The sequence below is a fragment of the Equus asinus genome, chromosome 12 (assembly GCF_041296235.1).
Source record: "Equus asinus isolate D_3611 breed Donkey chromosome 12, EquAss-T2T_v2, whole genome shotgun sequence".
Taxonomy (NCBI): Eukaryota; Metazoa; Chordata; class Mammalia; order Perissodactyla; family Equidae; genus Equus; species Equus asinus.
This window is the reverse complement of record NC_091801.1, coordinates 12,250,552-12,268,048: the sequence shown is the minus strand read 5'-3', so window position 1 is coordinate 12,268,048 and position 17,497 is coordinate 12,250,552. Positions and strand designations below refer to the sequence as shown.

At 45.4% G+C, this 17,497-nt stretch overlaps 2 protein-coding genes across 12 annotated transcripts in view; one reads left to right on the top strand and one right to left on the bottom strand.

The window, feature by feature from the left end:
* The window catches only part of JPH1 (junctophilin 1), a 76,711-nt gene extending 69,938 nt beyond the window's left edge, over nt 1-6,773 (bottom strand). For all 5 annotated transcript variants that reach the window (XM_044765896.2, XM_044765894.2, XM_044765893.2 and 2 more), the window contains exons 1-2: nt 6,125-6,773; nt 10-769 (exon numbers count right to left, since the gene is read on the bottom strand). In XM_044765896.2, the coding sequence (XP_044621831.1) occupies nt 10-769; nt 6,125-6,503 (1,139 nt within the window). In that variant the 5' untranslated portion in view covers nt 6,504-6,773. The remainder of the gene's footprint in view (nt 1-9; nt 770-6,124) is intronic.
* The window catches only part of GDAP1 (ganglioside induced differentiation associated protein 1), a 48,397-nt gene continuing 31,675 nt past the window's right edge, over nt 776-17,497 (top strand). For 2 of the 7 annotated variants that reach the window (XM_070481026.1, XM_070481021.1), the window contains exons 1-2: nt 7,027-7,163; nt 7,526-7,677. Coding sequence is in view for 1 of the 7 variants with exons in the window: in XM_070481024.1 (XP_070337125.1) it covers nt 5,845-5,919 (75 nt within the window). In the remaining 6 variants the exon portion in view is untranslated. Of the gene's footprint in view, nt 5,920-6,908; nt 7,164-7,481; nt 7,678-17,497 lie in introns of those variants that run through there. The other 5 variants (XM_044765899.2, XM_070481024.1, XM_070481023.1 and 2 more) reach the window with 4 other exon arrangements.

Here is a 17,497-nt window from a genome sequence, read left to right as displayed (position 1 = left end):
TGGACATACCTTGAATTCGCTATTTCCACTTTGGTTCTCGCCATGGCGGCTGCCCTTTGCGCACCTTCAATTGCTCTGTCCACCTTCTCCCTAGTTTTTGTATTTCTGATAGGAATAAGCTGCTTCCTTATTCCACGGACCAGAATATTATTTTTGTATTTTCCCTCTTCTTTGGAGCCGTCAGGAAACACGGTGCAGCCATATCCATGCCTCTTGTTATTTGCCCACTCGCCTTCGTACTTCATGCCGTTGGAGCGCTCGCTGATGCCGAAGCCAGTGCGCTTGTCGTTCTTCCACTCGCCCATGTAGGTTTCCGTGGTGGTGGCATCGACGTGGTCTTCCACGGGGCAAAAATCGCAATCCACGTCGCCGAAGCTGATCGTGGAGTTGGCATCGCTCGAGCTAATTCTGCTCATCGCCGCGTCGCTGCGCACGGAGCTGCGCTTGCTCGAGATGGAAGACTTGGATTCGGACTTGCGAAGTTTCATGCTTCCAAGAAGGGAGCCGCGTCGGAAGAGGCCACCCTTCTTCTTGCCCGCGAGCTCGGCGTCGGCGTGGAAGTTGAGCACGAAGCCGCCGCGGGTGCCGGCCGGGCTGTCGGCGGCGGCGGCGGCGTCGTGGAGCACGCTGCCGTTGCTCTGCTCGCTGCGCAGCGAGGCCAGGGAGGTGCGCAGCGGCGAGCGGATCACCGTGGCCATGCCATAGGGCACGCTCTGGCGCACGCCATAGCCGTGCCGCATGCCGCCGGCCCACTGGCCCTGGTAGGTACCTTCGAGAGACCGCAAGAAAGCACAGCGTGAGTCGGGGCAGGCGGGGTGCGGCAGCCTGCAAGCACCACGCGCGCACGGGATGGGCCCCGCGCACGCAGAGCAGGCGGGCGCACGGCCCAATCCCGCACATCGCCAAGCCTACTCTACAGGCCTACTTTCATCCACTTGTGAATTCCCGCCTTGTCCTTTTGTGTCTATGCCTTTTATGTTATTGTAGAGGGTTTTCCAATAGTCTGCTAAGTTTTACTTTTCATTTAAAAATTTGTACGAGTGTTTCGGATGAAAACCCCTACTTTCTAATACAAAGAGAGTGATCATTAGCAAACAACTATTCTCCCCTGAAATTAATGCATCAAAAATCCCTCTTAGGAAGGCAGTACCACATAGATGAAATGGGTTCTACTTGTGAATTTTATTCTAATTTTTACCAATTTAGCCGAAAAACTCGAAAACTCTAGGTCTATCTGTATCACATTCTAACAAGCTCAAAGCCTTAAAATTATGAGTGATCTGAATATGTGAACATGGGGCATCAAATTATCTTACATTTTCTTTATGCCATATTCACCTTTTTGTAGGGTAGGGACAAACTTTAATATTTAGGATTATTGTTTAGTTTTGGGTGAAACTTTTTGAGCTAAGAGTGATTTGACAAATATAATATATATCCTGATATAGTGAGCCGTTATGAAAAGATGGGCAGTTTGTGTTAACATTTTGTACTTCCAAATGAAAAAGTCAAGATTTGTCCCATATTACTTGCCAGATTTCTGCTTTTTTCCTGGCCCTTCTCCTCATGGATTTCCCTAGCATCTGCTACTGTATTGTGAATCACATCGTGGACTAGAAGCACTCTGAGGGCAAGAATTACCTCCTAAGAGAACACATTTCCAGATTCATGGCTGTGTTTCCTATGGTCTGTCTGTGTTTGATGGCTTTATAGTAAACAGCTATAGTGGCTAAAAAGAGTACACTATTTGCTTTAAAAAAAAACAACAACTGAGAGATGGCCAGAGGAAACCTTCCACTCTTAACATTACAGAATTTATCTCAGATGTTCGACAGTGTCCCTTAAAACTTTGTTGACACCACATCACTTTTCCAATGAATATTATGCCTTTTCAGGAATAGGATAATCTCTAATATCAAGCATTTGTTTTCAGTAAGTTTTTCTATTAAGTAAATTAGCAAAGATGTTTAAAAAATACCCTGGTACAGCTTTTAAATAATCTTAGGAGGAACTGAATGTTAAAATTAGGGAACTTGGAATTTTCTAAATCAAGGCCATTTCCTTTAATTAAAGGCAAATTTTAAATTATAGTATCCCCCAAAAGAAGCTATGTGGAAATTTTAAGATATAATTACTCCTGTATTCTTCATAATAATTCACAATGTCATAGAAAATAAATCATGAACTCTTGACCTCTTTCAGTTTCTGATTATAATGAGCTAACTTATAGTCACTTTTGATTTTCTATTGCCACATAAAGATTTCCATTGCATGGCATACTTTTTAAAAATACTGAGCAATACTGCTAGTGGTTTTATATCATTCTGTTAACAAGGATTGATTATTTCATTGCACTTAAAACTGTAATAGCTCCAAGATCAAAAGTTTTGACTAATTTCAAGACTACCATCTCTTTCTGTTCATTCTGATATATTTATGTCATATAAATACACAATTGCAGGGCAACAATAAAATCCTAAGTGGGAAGTGGGTCTGGTACTGTGAATGTCATAGTCTGGGTAGGTGAAAACTCTTTAGCTGACATCTATGAACTTCTGAGGAGGTGGGGGGCCATAGCTTTCTTAAAAGAATAAACCCCAAAAGATAAGATAGTCATATAGAACATTTCTGATTAAGAAACATCCTGCTGAATATTAGTTATCTCAAACACTACCACTTCAATAGGGAAGGAAATTGAATTATTAGGAAATTTCAACTTTGACTTTTGTTTTGCCTAACTAAAGTTTAAGTCCTAGGATAAAAGTTATACAACCGGACTTACACGCACTAAAATAAACGGCCTTATTTTTAAAAATATTTTGCTTAAATAAATGAGGAATGCTATAATCATATCATGACTTCTCTACATAATAACAAGTTAATTTTGCCAGAATAATTCCCATGGGTATGGTTTGACATCAATAAGCATTTACACTTTTAAGATGCAACCATACTATCTTAGCAAATGTTCGACACTGACAGGAGATAAACAGCTAGTTTCCTTAAACTGGTATCTCCAAAAGTAAGACTAGTATTTAGAATTTCTGAAAAAGTATTTCTTGAAAATCTAAGTGGTTTAAGGCAACAGCAATAATTTGGAAAATTTAGGTCTCTGCTTAACTGTCAAGTAGGGGAGGTGGGACAATGGCATTGGCCACATTCCCATCCTATTCTGTTAAGTCAGAGTATATGGAAGAATTCCTCCATAGAATTGCTAGAAACCAATTTCCAGTCAAACTGTTAGTAGTGCCTCTGAAATTTAAATAGGTTTAGTCAATGAACCTAGAAAAAGGGGCCTCTGTTTCTTTATGAAGCAGGTGGGTTCCAACTTCTGCCTGCTGCTCAAATAAAGTTCTAATTAGTTCCTCTCAATTCCTTAAATACAGATGCATATTGCACAAGTATAAAAATTATTTGTCTGGGTTTTGTTTTAAATTCTGTTCTCTGATTTTTCATCTGGGAGCTGATCGTCTAGATATAGCCATTTTCACTACACAATCTTGTAGTGGAAGGCGTCCAGTTCAGAATGAGTTCTAGTCAAATTTAGACTATACTCTGCCAAACCTATGTTTACATGCTACAAATGGCTATGTGCAAGTATGCATATATTAACAAAACCATGTGTCTTCCTAGATATTTTCAACAGTTTTGTGACAGGTGAAAAAAGGAGGTATAGCGATCAGAATTTGCACAAAATATTCTGGGCACCTAGACTTGGATTTCATGAGTATGGTACTAATTTATTCTTAATTAATATTTGGGGGGTTTCTATTTCAGCAACACTTTACCCACAAATCACCAATAAAGTAGGTCAAGTAATACTTCTCACATGGAATTACTACTTCCTTCCTCCTCTAGTTTAATGTCACCACAGAGTACATGGATCAGATTTTCCGTCGGTCTGACGCAGGGTGTACGGGAACAGACGTGGTGGTACAGAGGCAAGAAACAAGCTAACTCGTAAGTAAGAATAGGGAAAGTAAGAGTTCTGATTTTGGTCAAAACCTTTGTATGGGCTAAGTTATAGCAGTATCTTTCCACTTACACTTCCATTTTATGATTAAGGACTTTCTAATTAAACCGATTGACCTATGAAAGAAGGCAGAAGATTGACTAGCACAGACTAGACATCCAATAGTGATTTTAAGTGGTTTTTTCCCCTTTCTAATTCGTAGCATATTAGATTTTTTTTTTTTTTTCAGAAAAAGAAAGCCACAGTCCTATGGTGATGCCAAATTTTGAGGTTTTTTTAAAAAAATTTTTTGAGGTTCGTTTTGAAACAGAAGGCAGATTATCCCCCAAGTCATCCTGGACACTTATTTGAGCTTCTACAACACATAGACGACCTTTACTGTGCTATATATATATTTGATTGCTAGGTATAATGAATACTCTAAACCAGGAGATTTTGTTTAATGAGTAGTAACTTTGAAAGACATTTATTTTAACTTTCCAAAACTGAAGAGAACTATCCATGGCCTTCTCAAAAAGCTTATAAAATAATGCACCCATTTAAAAAAATAAATTTTGCATTCCACTTTTGAGCATGGAATTTAGTTATATTGTAGACCTGGGACCTCCAATAAAATCCAGTCACAAGCTAACATATTTATAAGGCTGTAAACAAAGGCACTCTTTGCCCATTCACAACATTAAAAGGCCTAATTAACTACTGTGGAACTCAAGTCTCATGTAGCCCATAGAAAAGTATTAGAGAAAGGTTTTTTTCCCCCGTTTTAATCCATGAGAACCATATCCTTTATTTACCCTGTAGGACGAAAAGATGTCCTTTTTAGCAAATCCTACTGTTCTGCCATTTTGCATTTGAAACACAGCCTAAGTGTTCTGAGTAAGTGAAGTGTACAAATTGTATAAGCTTTTATATAAGCAATGGCCTAACTGGGGGTTGCAATGGGCTGGAGAAACTTTTAATTGGATCCGTTTAATATTCTCCAACTCTGAGCTGCATAATTCCAAAAGGTGACATCGCCTCCTACCATCCTTTTCAATTAACTGTGATTATGTTTATTATCAGAAAATGTATTTTGCCAAAGGATAAGCTATTTATCCGTCTCAGCTTATTACACAAGGAAATTCACGAGGTTTTGATACCTATTTCAATAATGTGTACTTGTCCTAACTGAAAAAAAAAAGGGAACTCTGCCATTTAATATACACAATTGGTTTTGCAAATATTCTTAAATATTCAAATAAGGTGAATTTTGTTCACAGCCAGCCTACTGTATAGGTCATACACCTTAGTGCAAATCGGTGACCCGGTACTGCCATTCTTAGGAGTAAAGTAGCTGCTAACTTAGCAACTATACGAATATACCCTTCAATTGTATTTTTCAAAACGTAGACTTCATTGTTCATTTCTAAAATGTTTTCCTAGTAATTTGTCCAAAGATCTCCAGGTCCACAATGACTACCATTCTTTTGCTCGCAAACCGATACTTTAAGGAACCGAATGAAAACTAGGAAGAAAAACCCACACCCTCTGGACCCCACCTGTATCAGGTGACCTCCCCGCTCCCATAACTAAGGCGTTTCCAAATGCACCCCAAATAAGGTACAATTCCCCAACATCCTGGTTATGGGGTTCTGGCTTCTATCTTTAGGCTACTAGAGGACCAGAAGTGAAATACGACTCCACGTGAAACCAATCCGGGGAGCAGTCAGCACCGATCGCCAGCCTCACAAGCCCAGGGCGTTCGCTCTAACTCCACGGGAGTGGCGATTTCAAACCCAGCTGGGAGAGGGAGGGATCAGGAACGTAATGTGACAGGCTCAAGTGACAGCGTCCTCTCTCCAGCCAACCCTCCCGGGCGGTGCTCCCTCCTAATGGCAGTGCAGCGCCGGCCAGGTATATTCACGCTTTGCTCCCCCGGTGTGGACACCGCCCGCTCCAAGAACCAGGTCAGATCAAACCCCCGCGCACCAGTGGCGTCCCAACGCACCCTCTCCGAGAGGGCTGGCGCGGGGAGGTGGATGGAGGCTGCCCCAGGTGTTTTGGCGGGTTTCCGGACACGTGCGCCTCGCGTCCTCCCCGCTTCCCCGCAGCCTGGGCAAAGCCCACCGCACCAGCTCACGGAGCAGCCGAGCCGCCTGCGACGCCGCTCACCTCCGTCCCCGTAGGTCTCCACGCCGTACCCGTCCTGCAGCCCGTTACTCCAGGTACCCTCGTAGCGAGCGGGGGTGCACAGGCTCTGCCGGACCCCGTAGCGCCCCTTGAAACCATGTGACCACTCCCCCCGGTACATCCACTTGCCCTTCGTCTCCACCCCCAGCCCGTGCCGCTTGCCCTGCGCCCAGTAGCCCTGGTAGGTGTTGCCGCTGGGCCAGGTGTAGCCTCCGACCACCTCGAAGCCGTGCGACCAGGAGCCGGAGTACTCGCCCTGGCCCTTGGGCCCCGTGCAGATGCCATGCCCGTGCGCCTTGCCCTCCTCCCAGCCGCCGCAGTAGGTGCCGCCATCGTCGAAGTCGAACCTTCCGCCCGTCATTCGGGGGGCAGCCCCGGCGCGCTCCCCGCGGGGGCACGGACGCGGGCAGAGCTGGGCACGGCAGGGTGTAGCTCTGGGGTGGGGGCCCGGCGGGCGAGCTCACGACAGCGCCCCGGGCAGCTCGCGCCGCCGCTCGGCTCCAGTCCGACGCCGCCCCCGTCCTCCCCTCTTCTGTCGCCGCCGCCACCGCCGCCTTCCTCCTCCTCCGCCTCTTCCTCCTCCTTCGCCGCCGCCCCGGCCAGCGCCGCGCGCGAGAGGACAGCCCAGGCTCCGGAGCGGACCTTCAGCTGCTCCCGCCCGCCCACGTGAGCCGGGCGCCGCCCCGCGCCCGCCCCTCGTCCCCTCCCCGGTCGCCGAGGCCCGGCCCTGCGGCGCGCCCGCCCCAGCGGGCCCTGCCCCCAGCCCCGGGCACCGCGGCTTCCCGGGCGGGCGGCGAGCGCGGGGAGCGGCTGTCGCGCGCGCTCGCGCAGTGGCATGCCGGTGGGAGGGCGAGGGTAGCCAGGGACGCGCGAGAATCCCTGCCTGCACACCGAGGCGCGGCTGCAGGTGTGGGGGCAGCTCGCGGGCGGCGGAGCCTCCTGTGTGTGTGTGTTTGGGGTTTATCGATGTGGGGAAGCGCCTGTAATTGCGGCCACGTGGATACTGAAGGAAAACTCCTGTGTGCGTGTTTGTCTGCATGGGGTTTGTAGTTGCATTTTTTTGGCATCCCAACTTGTGTAGTGTTGCATTTATCATGCTCAGCTGTCATCATGAGTTAATATCCCCCAGATATATGTATGCATGTGATATAAATCTGCAGCAGCCTAGATATAATTGTGCAGAATGTTCTTTTACACCTACCCGTTTCAAAGCACATGTGTTTGCATTTATTTAATGAAGATATGGGGGGGAGAGCAATGCGGTTTGAAAAAGCACAGAATCAGTTGGATAGTTTTTTTATTTGTAATAGTGAGGGAGATATTTTTAATGTCTTTGCAGGGCTGTAGGATATTTCCTTTTACATCAGAACCTTCTCCCCCTAGGACCTCAATTGTTCTGACGACCTTAGAAATTCTTCAGCCTGGAGCTGTGTACCCAACAGGCAGACGGCTCCGTCTTTTTATGTTGTATAAGTGTGGAGACACTGGTATCCACAGTTTAAGAGACTAAATAGAAGCTTTCAAGGAGGAATATGGTAAGTAAAATGCAGCTCTAAACTTACAAAGAGTCACTGACCTACAAAACCAGGGACAGGTGTCAGCTGATCTAGTTCCCAGCGACAACACTGCTGTGTTGAATTCGCTTTAGACAACTCTTTTAAACTTTTAAACCTCTATTTCACCATCTTCCAAATGGGAGTGATGAGATCTGCTTTTCCCTTTCTATCTTAGCTAATAACTGAGTATATTGTGGGTGCAATACAAAGCCAAGAATTAGATTCGTTAATAGGCAAGTTGAAGCTGTGCCTCTAGTGAAGGCAGGCATTGGTGTCAATGTCACCCTCGAAATACCTGTGGGAGACACTTCTCTGTGGTTCATAGCAAGGGGTCTTAGGTTGGCCTTTCAAGGACATTGCTTCACGGAGTATTGATGGTATTCCCTAGGCGGACAGACTTTTGGATGACTGAGTGAACACCAGAGGCTGCCAAAGGTTCTCTCACTAGGTATTTGATAATCAGATAAAAATATAAGGACAGGTGTCAGGGAAGGCAGCAGGGGGAAAAGTACACTAAACTGCACAGAAAAGGAACTAAAATTGACCTCGATTGGCTCAATCTCAGGACCGGAGCTGGCCTCTCCTGCTTATCTGGCTGAAATACTGAAAGAAAAATCTCATTTCCACAGAACCAAATCACCAAAGAGAATCAGAAACCCTCATCCATGGCGCTGCCCGCCGAGTTGCCAGGAATAGTACTTACCCTAGTGGCCTGAAATAATTATGCATCTTGCTCAGCACCTTGTCCTGGACTGAGGATTGATTTAGGCCACTGGGAAAACGAGGGCCCAGGATTCTGCCGCTGAACTGCAATGCCATTTTTCTGTTATGGGATACACCAGGAGTAGGAGCTAGCAAAGATAGACACATTTCCATCTCTTTGGGGGTTCTGTTTGTTATGAGAAACAGCATGGTTGCTCAAGTCAACATATTTGCTTCTCTTTTTAAACTGGCTTTCTTCACAGAATAACCTCTATCCCTTTGCCTTTCTTTGGACCCACCCGTATGTGTTAGGATCCATATATGAACGTTTAAGGGCTAAGTTTTTCTTTGCAACCATGGTGGAAACGTTTAATTTTTTTACTTTTCCTATTTGGCTTTCAAGTAAATTATGGATTTTCTGGAATGTGCAGCACAGGGCACGGTTCTGGCCTCTGTGATGGATGTGTAGTCCATCTGTGGAGGTTGGCCAAAGGGTGGTGGTGCATACGCATCTGAATAGAATGTGGAAATTTGGGGAGGATGAAAGCTGTGCCCATTTATCTCTTAATCTTTTCCTCTTGCTATCCCTAGTAGATATCTTCCTTGGAAGGAACATCCATGAAAAGAGAGACTCTACTACCAGATACCGTGGTTAAATTTCAACTAATCAGTCCTAATCTGATTATGCCATTGACTCTCTTCATGGAAGAAAGTTAGGATTGAATTTTCGGTAGCTCACTGAACAATTTCTGGGAAAGGCACCCTCCAGTGCCTGCTTCCATGAACCTGTGGCCATCACAATGGAATGTTTCCCCACTCTCACTAGTGCGTTCATTAATGTCGTGTTCAGGTTCCATGGTCATGGTTGGAGAAGACTGGGAAAGAGAACGAGGAGGAGGTGGGCGCTGAGAAGGATGGCAGAGCGGATCGTAGGCAGGGGAATAATGCTGCAGTTTACTAGGTAGGGTTAGTAATGTCCTTATTTTCCCTCTCGCTCTGAACCTTTGCCCTGGATAAGGGGGAGTTGAATTTAGCTTTAAGAAGGGATTAGTAAGGAGAGAATGTGAAAGTTGGTTGGACAGGTGGGGTGGGGGAGGCCTTTAAAGCCCAGGGGCCAACAGGCACTCTAGCAGTTTGTTTTCCTCCACATTCAAAACCCAACTATTGTAGATTTCCATTCTAGAACACTATAACAAAAAGTAAGCCATTCTGACTGTAAATGTCTAGTAAGAACATGTTGGCGAGGATGCTTTGCTTAGAATTTAATCTTTTTTTTTTACGCGAAAGTGTATTTAAAAATTTATGAGTGACTTCATGTTATTTTTTATTAGAATTAATTATTGAGAATTTTTAATAAAAAATTACAAATGACACAAAGCTAATCTGTAGGTGTGTATTGACTCAAAGTGTGTAAAAAAAGCACATACAATTAAAATTACTTGATTTATTATGTAAGTCAAAATGAGTATTACTAGCACATTTGTAATAAAGCATTCATAAAAGTTTAAGAAATTTGTCCATAATAAATACAAAAGTTTAGACGTGTGGTCACAAGTTCTATAGACCGCATGAAGTCAGAAGAGGATGAGAATTCCAAAATTAGTTGTCTTCAAACCTTTGAAGGCAAATACTGTGTGTCCAGATGAATGATGATGCTACTGTCTGGGATTAAAGAAATGGAGGAAGAAGTGTAAATTACAGAGGTTGGGAAGATAGGTTCGTTTAGGAAAAGACGATCCAGAAATATATCCCAGAGGAGACGTTCAGTAGGCAGTTGGTAATTCAGGTCAAGAATTAAAAATAAATTAGTTGACAAGTAAATAATCCTCGATGTTCTTCTCTCTTTGATGCCATTATTCAGCAGTGCCTCCTTTTGAGACTTGCACTGCTCATGCCATCGGTGGCCCACTCTTGTAGCCATCTTCTCTAGGTCATTCCCCGTGTTCATCCAGGAATATGGCTTATCTGCTCTTCCCCCACACGCTGTTCACTGCCGTTGTCCTGGGCAGCTTCATCCTGGCCTCACAGTCCATTGCCTTTCTCAGCATTATGACTTTTATCTTAAGGTCTTCAGACACAGCCTGGACCTTATTTTGACCCAGACATAGGCCAACGCTGAGAACTGGAACTTCACAATCCCACTCTTTGTTAGCACTCTCTGCTTTTTCACACTCACTGAACAAACCGTTGACTCTTATATGAGAGTGTCCACTCCTTTGATGACCTCCATGTCCTCCTGGCCCTTCCCTGCCCTGCCTGAAGGCCCTACTGAGTGATTTGCTTTACACTGTGCTTTCCACAGTGAACTCCCAATGCATCTGCCCGCTTAGTCCCCAATCCTAAGCCACCATTTCTTGTGCCTGCTCCGAGGAAGCCCCTTCTGGAGATAATTATATCATTTACCAGTTGCCATTGCAAACTGTGGGTGGCAAGCCTCAGGTCAGTCCTTCCACATTGCACAGCAGATCTCTTCTCGGGCCACTTCCAGGTGCCCGCCACTGTCTGCCAGCCCCTCTCAGCCCCAGTTCTTTCCTAGTGAGTAAAGGCTTTGTTTTCTCCCTCACGGAGGAAAAGAGTTAACCCATGGGAACACATGCTCTCTCTTTCCTCTCTTTAAAACTTGCCATCGGTTCTCATTTTCCTCCTCTCCCCACCCACCCCACTCTCAGAGGAAAAGATGTCCATTTTCCTCTCCAAGTTCTGAGTCAGTTCCTTCTCTCTTTTGAATATGCTTTAATTTCTTCCATCCAACGAATGTGCTCACGTGCCCTCTATGTAAAAACAGTCCGCATCACCCCAGGTCTTCTATATCTGTTCTTCTCGAAACTGTAGACCTCCTGGAAAGAGTATATTACATTCAAGTCTTTACTTCCCCACCTTCATTCTGATGCTACTCAATTTGGGTTCTGTCCTCCCCAGAATAGTGAAGCTTGTTTAGCCATTAGGGACCTCCCAGTTGACAGATACAGTGGCATCTCTTCGGTTCCTTTCCTGCTGGTGGCAGCTGCAAATTTGATACTTGGGAGCAGTTATCTCCCTCAGCTTCTGTAAAACCCGTATCTCTCGCCTTCCCCTCTCTGTCTTCCTCTCCCATCACTTCGGCCGTCTCTTTCCTTGTGTATTTTTCTTCTTATCCCTTTCAAGTCTCCTTAATTTCAGGCTATGTTTTGTGTTGAAAACATTAGCTTCATGGTACCAGAATTTTGTGCAATTGCTGGATACTTGTTGGCTTGTCTTATACAACTAGGCAATCCTGCCCTAGGGGCTCAGAGTCTAATTTAGAAATAGTCTAATTCCAATATAAAAACACCAGCTGAGCCTTATTTAAGTCTCAGGGGCAGGGCTTTGGTTTCTTCCCATGACTTGTCCCCTGGGGCACTCTGCCTGCTCTTCCAGATGGGCAGAACTCCACGTAGACTTAGACAGCATATGTGTTCAATGATGAAGCTCACAGAGGGTTTCAGGAAAGTTCTAACAATGGAAAAGGTAATGACAGATGAGAGGGAAGCTTAAAAGACATAGTAAGCTTGAAGACACAGAGTGGATTGCAGGTCTGTATTGAAGACTTAGTTCCTGAAGCAAACTATGAAGTGTATATGTATGCACATGTGTTTATGTTTACATATATGTACATGTATATATGATTACTGGGTTAGGTTTGGAGACACAGACGAGGAAGCCTAAGACCCTGCTCTTAAGGGTAAAATATCTCTAAAAGAGGCAGGAGATAATGAAGAAAAATAACGAAAATACAAGTTAGACAACTACAAGTAGCAAATAAGCACCAAGCGTCGCCAGAGTTCACAGGACAGAATGATTTTGTGGGCTGCTGTGGTCGAAACTATTTTGGGGAACCACAGGCATGCTGTTTAGCTTTAGATAAAGTGGAAGGATCATCCTTCCAGACGTCAATAAAGGAATGATCTTCTTGAGTTGAGACATCCTACAGAGGGAAGGAATGAGGGGAATCCATGGCTGATTGTGAGAACAGAAGAGACCTCCGGGAAGAGAGGTCTCTGGACTCTGAGGAGACAAGATGGACGATGAGTTCCTCTCTTTCCTGCTCCATTGAATCGTAATACTTTATTCTGAAGCTGGGCTGAGAGGCAACTCAGTATTTGAAATAGCACAAATTGGGGGTGGCAAGGGAATATAAAAGCGTATTTGGGAGTGTTAGTATTAAGATATTAAAAGTGAAAATTGGGGGTGGCTGGTGGCCCTTAGCCATTAGGTTTGCGTGCTCTACTTCGGTGGCCCAGGGTTCATGGTTTGGATCCCAAGTGTGGACCTGCGCACCATTTATCAAGCCATACTGTGGCAGGCATCCTGCATATGAAGTACAGGAAGATGGGCATACATGTTGGCTCAGGGCCGGTCTTCCTCAGCAAAAAGAAGAGGATAGGCGGCGGATGTTAGCTCAGGGCTAATCTTCCTCCAAAAAAGAAACAGTTGTGAAAACTGATGAGATACCCTTTTCATAAAGAGGTTGAACAAAGAAGGGAGGCACAATATTGCTGAAAGCACTACTAAGGACTAAGTCTTTGCTAAATGACTGATCACTGAAGGAGAGAAAAAAAGAAAGTAATTATCAGGCAGTAAAAGAAATGTAAATTATAACTGGGAACTGAATGGTTCCAAGAGCTCTGCAATGGGCTATGAAACAGTATCCAATAATAGAAGAGGCTTTGCTCTGACTGATTGATGGAGGGGAATGTTTTGTCCTTGCCAAGGGTTGCAGCCCCAATCCACAGGTCACCTCAGCACACACACCTCAAAACCCTTGGTGGATTCTTCAGATACTGATTGCATTCCAGATAAAGCTGAAATTCCTCTTCCTTTCCTTAAACGCACTCTCGCATTTTTGTCGTCTCTTGCATGTCACTTACTGCTTTCCTGTGGCAAGCATTTTGTTGGGCTTATTGAGAAGCAGGAACACCCCTGCTGGGGTAGCCATGGAGGTGCACTGCTCAGACCTCTCCTAAAGAGGACCTGCAGCCAGGAGGGTGCTCCGCAGACGGCCTCCAGCTGCTGCGACTTCCCACCTGCTGCCGTGTTCTCATCACGGTCCCGCACTGTCCAGGACGTCCCCTCCAAAGGAAAAGGCCAACTGCTGAGTCTTGAGGCCCCTAATACTAAAAAGGAAGAGAGCACCTGGTAGGCCTCTTGGGTTCTGGAAGCAACATAAATCACACTTAGGAACTGTGCCAACCTATGTGTGGAGTGACATGGGAGGAAGGTTGCCAGCTCTGAGAGGGCTCAGAGCAGCAAGGAGTTTTGCAGAAGGCCCAGGCTGTGGTGCAAGCAGACCTGCCCCTTGGGCCATATGATCTGGCAGATCCTTTGGTGCTGGTGTTTGGTGTCAGTGGCAAGAAAAGATACAATATAAAGATTACGGCAAGCCTCAGAAGAAGAACACAGGTCTATGGGGAGCTGAAGCAAGGGCAGATCATCTGCAGAAGAGAATTATATATCTTTTGAAAAACAGTTCCTGGTAAGTTACTTGACCTTGGTAGAAAAGGAACACTTGACCATAGGACACCAAGTGACCATTCTTCTAGAATTTCCCTTTATGAGCTGAGTCCTGTTGAACCTACCAAGACAAAGTCAGACGGACCCAGAAGCAGTCTATTGTAAGATGGACACAGTGTATCCTGGACAAGCTGAACAGAACCAGAGGGCACAAATAAGCTGCAAGAATAGGTTGTCTATACGCCCATGTCCCCCAGCAAGGTTGCACTAGCACCTCTTCCTGAGCTCTCACCTATGGGAAGATTGGGATTCCATACACCCAGCTAAAGGAGGAAGAAAAGCTTGTACTTGGTTTATGGATGGGCAGGCTCAGTATGTGGAGGAAGCTGAAAATGGATGGAGGCTGCATTACAGCCACACGTGGGAACAGTCTTAAAAGCCTGTAGAGAGGGAAAGACTTTCCAAAGGACAGAGCTATGAGTGGTGAAGCTGGTCATCTGTTTTGTGTCAAAGGAAAAGTGGCCTGAGGTAGGAATATTTGTAGATTTCTGGACCATGGCCAACAGCCTGGCCATCTGGTCAAAAGCCTAGGAGGGAAAGGACTGGAAGATCAGAGACATGGAGGTCTAGGGTAGAGACATGTGGATGACCTTATGAGAATGGGCACTGAGCAGTGGAAGAGGCACTGAAAACCCGGTGGTCAACAGGACTCAGCCAGTCGATGTCAGCCTGCCTTTCTCATCAGCCATCCCAGATCTGGGACGAGGGGCACATGAATTTAGTGGCCTTGGTGGCAGAGATGGAGGTCATACATGAGCCTACCAGGAAGGACTCCCCCTTACCATGGACACTTTAGCTGCTGCTGCCTCTGATGTCCAACCTGCCAGCAACAGAGACTGTTTCTTGAGAATACCAGTCATCCACTTGGTGCCAGATTGACTGTATTGGGACCCTTCCAGCCTGGAAGAGCCAGCGTCCCCTCTCCGGATAGATACCTACTCTGGTTTGCCTTTTCTGTCCACAGGGCCTCAGCCTGTATCACCGCTATTCAGGAGTTTATGGAATGCCTCATCCATAGGCATGGAATTTCACTCAATAAAATGTCTGAGCAGGGGACCCAACGGAGGTGCCAAAGTGAGCCCTGACTGTGGGATCCATTGGTCTTATTACATAGTACATTACCGCATACCTCTATTATCTATGAGGAGCTAGCCTCATAGAATGATAGAATGGTTTCCTAAAGGAACAACTGAAGTTCCAGTTTACTGGTAATAATCTGCCAAGATGCAATGGTGTCCTTCAGGATGCAATATATTCATTAAATCAGACTTCTATCGGGCACTATATTATTCCTAGTAGGAAGAAGACACAGGCCTGGGAACTAAGAGAACCCCACTCACCATCATGTCCAGTGACCTACTAAGGGTCTTTGTTCTTCCCATCTTTGCAACTCTATGCTCTCCATGGTCCCCAGTGGGGAAGCACTCTTGTAAGAGGACAAAGTGAGAGTCCTGTTCAACTGTCAATTCTGGCTGCTGCCTGGCAGTCCCATTGACTCCTTGTGCCCAGGGATCAGCAGATGAGAAGAGGAGTTACCATCCCGGCAGGGATAGTTGACCCTGATGAGCAGGAAGAGTCTGTTACACAAGGGGGACAGAAAGGAATATGTGTAGAACCTAGGAGATCCGTCAGATGCTTCCTGGTACTCCCTGACCCCTTTTAATTATGAATGCACATGTGCAGCAACCCCAGTCTGAGAAGGGCATGACTTACCAAGGGATTAAATCTTCCAAGAACAAAGGTTGGGGTCACACCAGCACATAAATCATCAGAAGCTGCTCCTCTGATAGCTTAGGGTGAGGGGAATTTAGAATGGACGGAGAAAGAGGGAGAAGATAACCATTTGCAGCCCCAAGACCTGCCGCAGAGGTGGGTGCTCCTGTTTGTCCTGTTGATTTCCCTTTTCCAAGATTTCTCTAGGGAAGCAAGGCCCATGGGAGCTGTTTCCCAAACATGTGTGGAGAAGACAGTCTTTGCAATGTAAGGGGAGATTGTGGTGGCCATGGCTGGGCTGCTCGAAGAATCCTTCAAAAGAACTTGCTGCAAGGAGGGAGATAGGGGAACAGCAAAGGCTGCTGCAACTTTGGATCCTGGCAGTGTTCATGCTGAGGCCACGCTCTACCCAGACTGTCTCCAGCCAATAATACAGCACAGTGGGATTGCTGGAGCCGGGCCATTCCTTCTCAACACAGGCCTCTCTGACATGGCTGGTATTTTCTGTGCTCCCCATTTACGTGGCTGAAACCTTCCCTCTTTCCTTTCACAAGTTTCAGATCTGCATCTTGATTTAAAGGTTTTCCCCACCTACTCCTGCTTCCTCTGGCATTTATCCTTCACCTGTGTTCCCCCAGTAAATTTCTTATATGTCTAATTTTGTGCTAACATTTGCTTCTTGGGGGCCCTGAACTGACTCACCCAGTGATCTTTTATAAACAAACACATACACACACACACTTACACTTACAGGTGGGCCTTGCTCAAAGAGACGTGAAAGTCTGATTCAGAACTTAATAAAATTGAACTGAAATTCAGATTTAATGGTCCTTAAAAAAGAATGAAGAAGCTCTCTATGTACTGATATGGAAAAATCCCCACGATCTAGTAGGTGCAAAAAAGCAAGAATAGTATATGTAAGGTGCTGCATTTTTCTGTCCTCGTATGAGTGTAAAAACCTGTAAAGGTATAAAGAGAAATAAAGGGGGCGGGGGTGGCAATGCTCACTGATTAACATTTGGATTTGTTTTTATTTTGAACCATGAAATTGTACTGCCTATGAATAATTACATTGAAATGTCATTCTTCCTCTTAGCTTGTTATTATTTTAAAAATCAATCCTTTATATGTGATTGAAAGGAACTGCCAGTTGCCATATGATGTGATAACATGTGTACAACAACAGTGAGTGGAACTAATGAATTTTAGGACCTTCTGAAACTTGGTGTCCCAAATGGGAAAAGACTGTCTGGGTACTCCAGGAGACATGAGTGATTTCTGACTCACCAACTGATTGCATAATTCCTAGACCCTCTGCCTAGCTGTGACAGAACTGGACGTATAGAAACCTTCAGCCGTACACTGGTGTGTGAGTCCTGCTGTGTCTGCTGGTCTGAAAGTTTTGCTACTTCCAGAAAGAAGTATGCATCACCGTTTCCTTCTAGGACGTTACAGCCTAGGCTTAATTACGCCTCATTTCCACACCTCGGATCTGTATTAAATATTCCTTTAGGACCTACTTCATCAAAGTGCAGAGAAGAATCACTTGGTGAGCATTTTCAAAAGGGGCTTGTCCGGGTTCTACCCTCCCCTAGCAAAGTCTCTGAGAGAAGCCCCATCACATACATTCTGAGAGCTTCCCCAGTGATCCTAATGTAAATTTCTCTGATGAAGAATCGTTTCTCTGGGGCTGACCTGGTGGTGTAGGGGTTAAGTTTGTGTACTCTGCTTCAGCAGCCCAGGGTTTGTGGGTTTGGATCCTGGGCGTGGACCTGTGCACCACTCATCAAGCCATGCTGTGGCAGCGTCCCACATACAAAATAGAAGAAGATTGGCACAAATGTTAGCCCAGGGC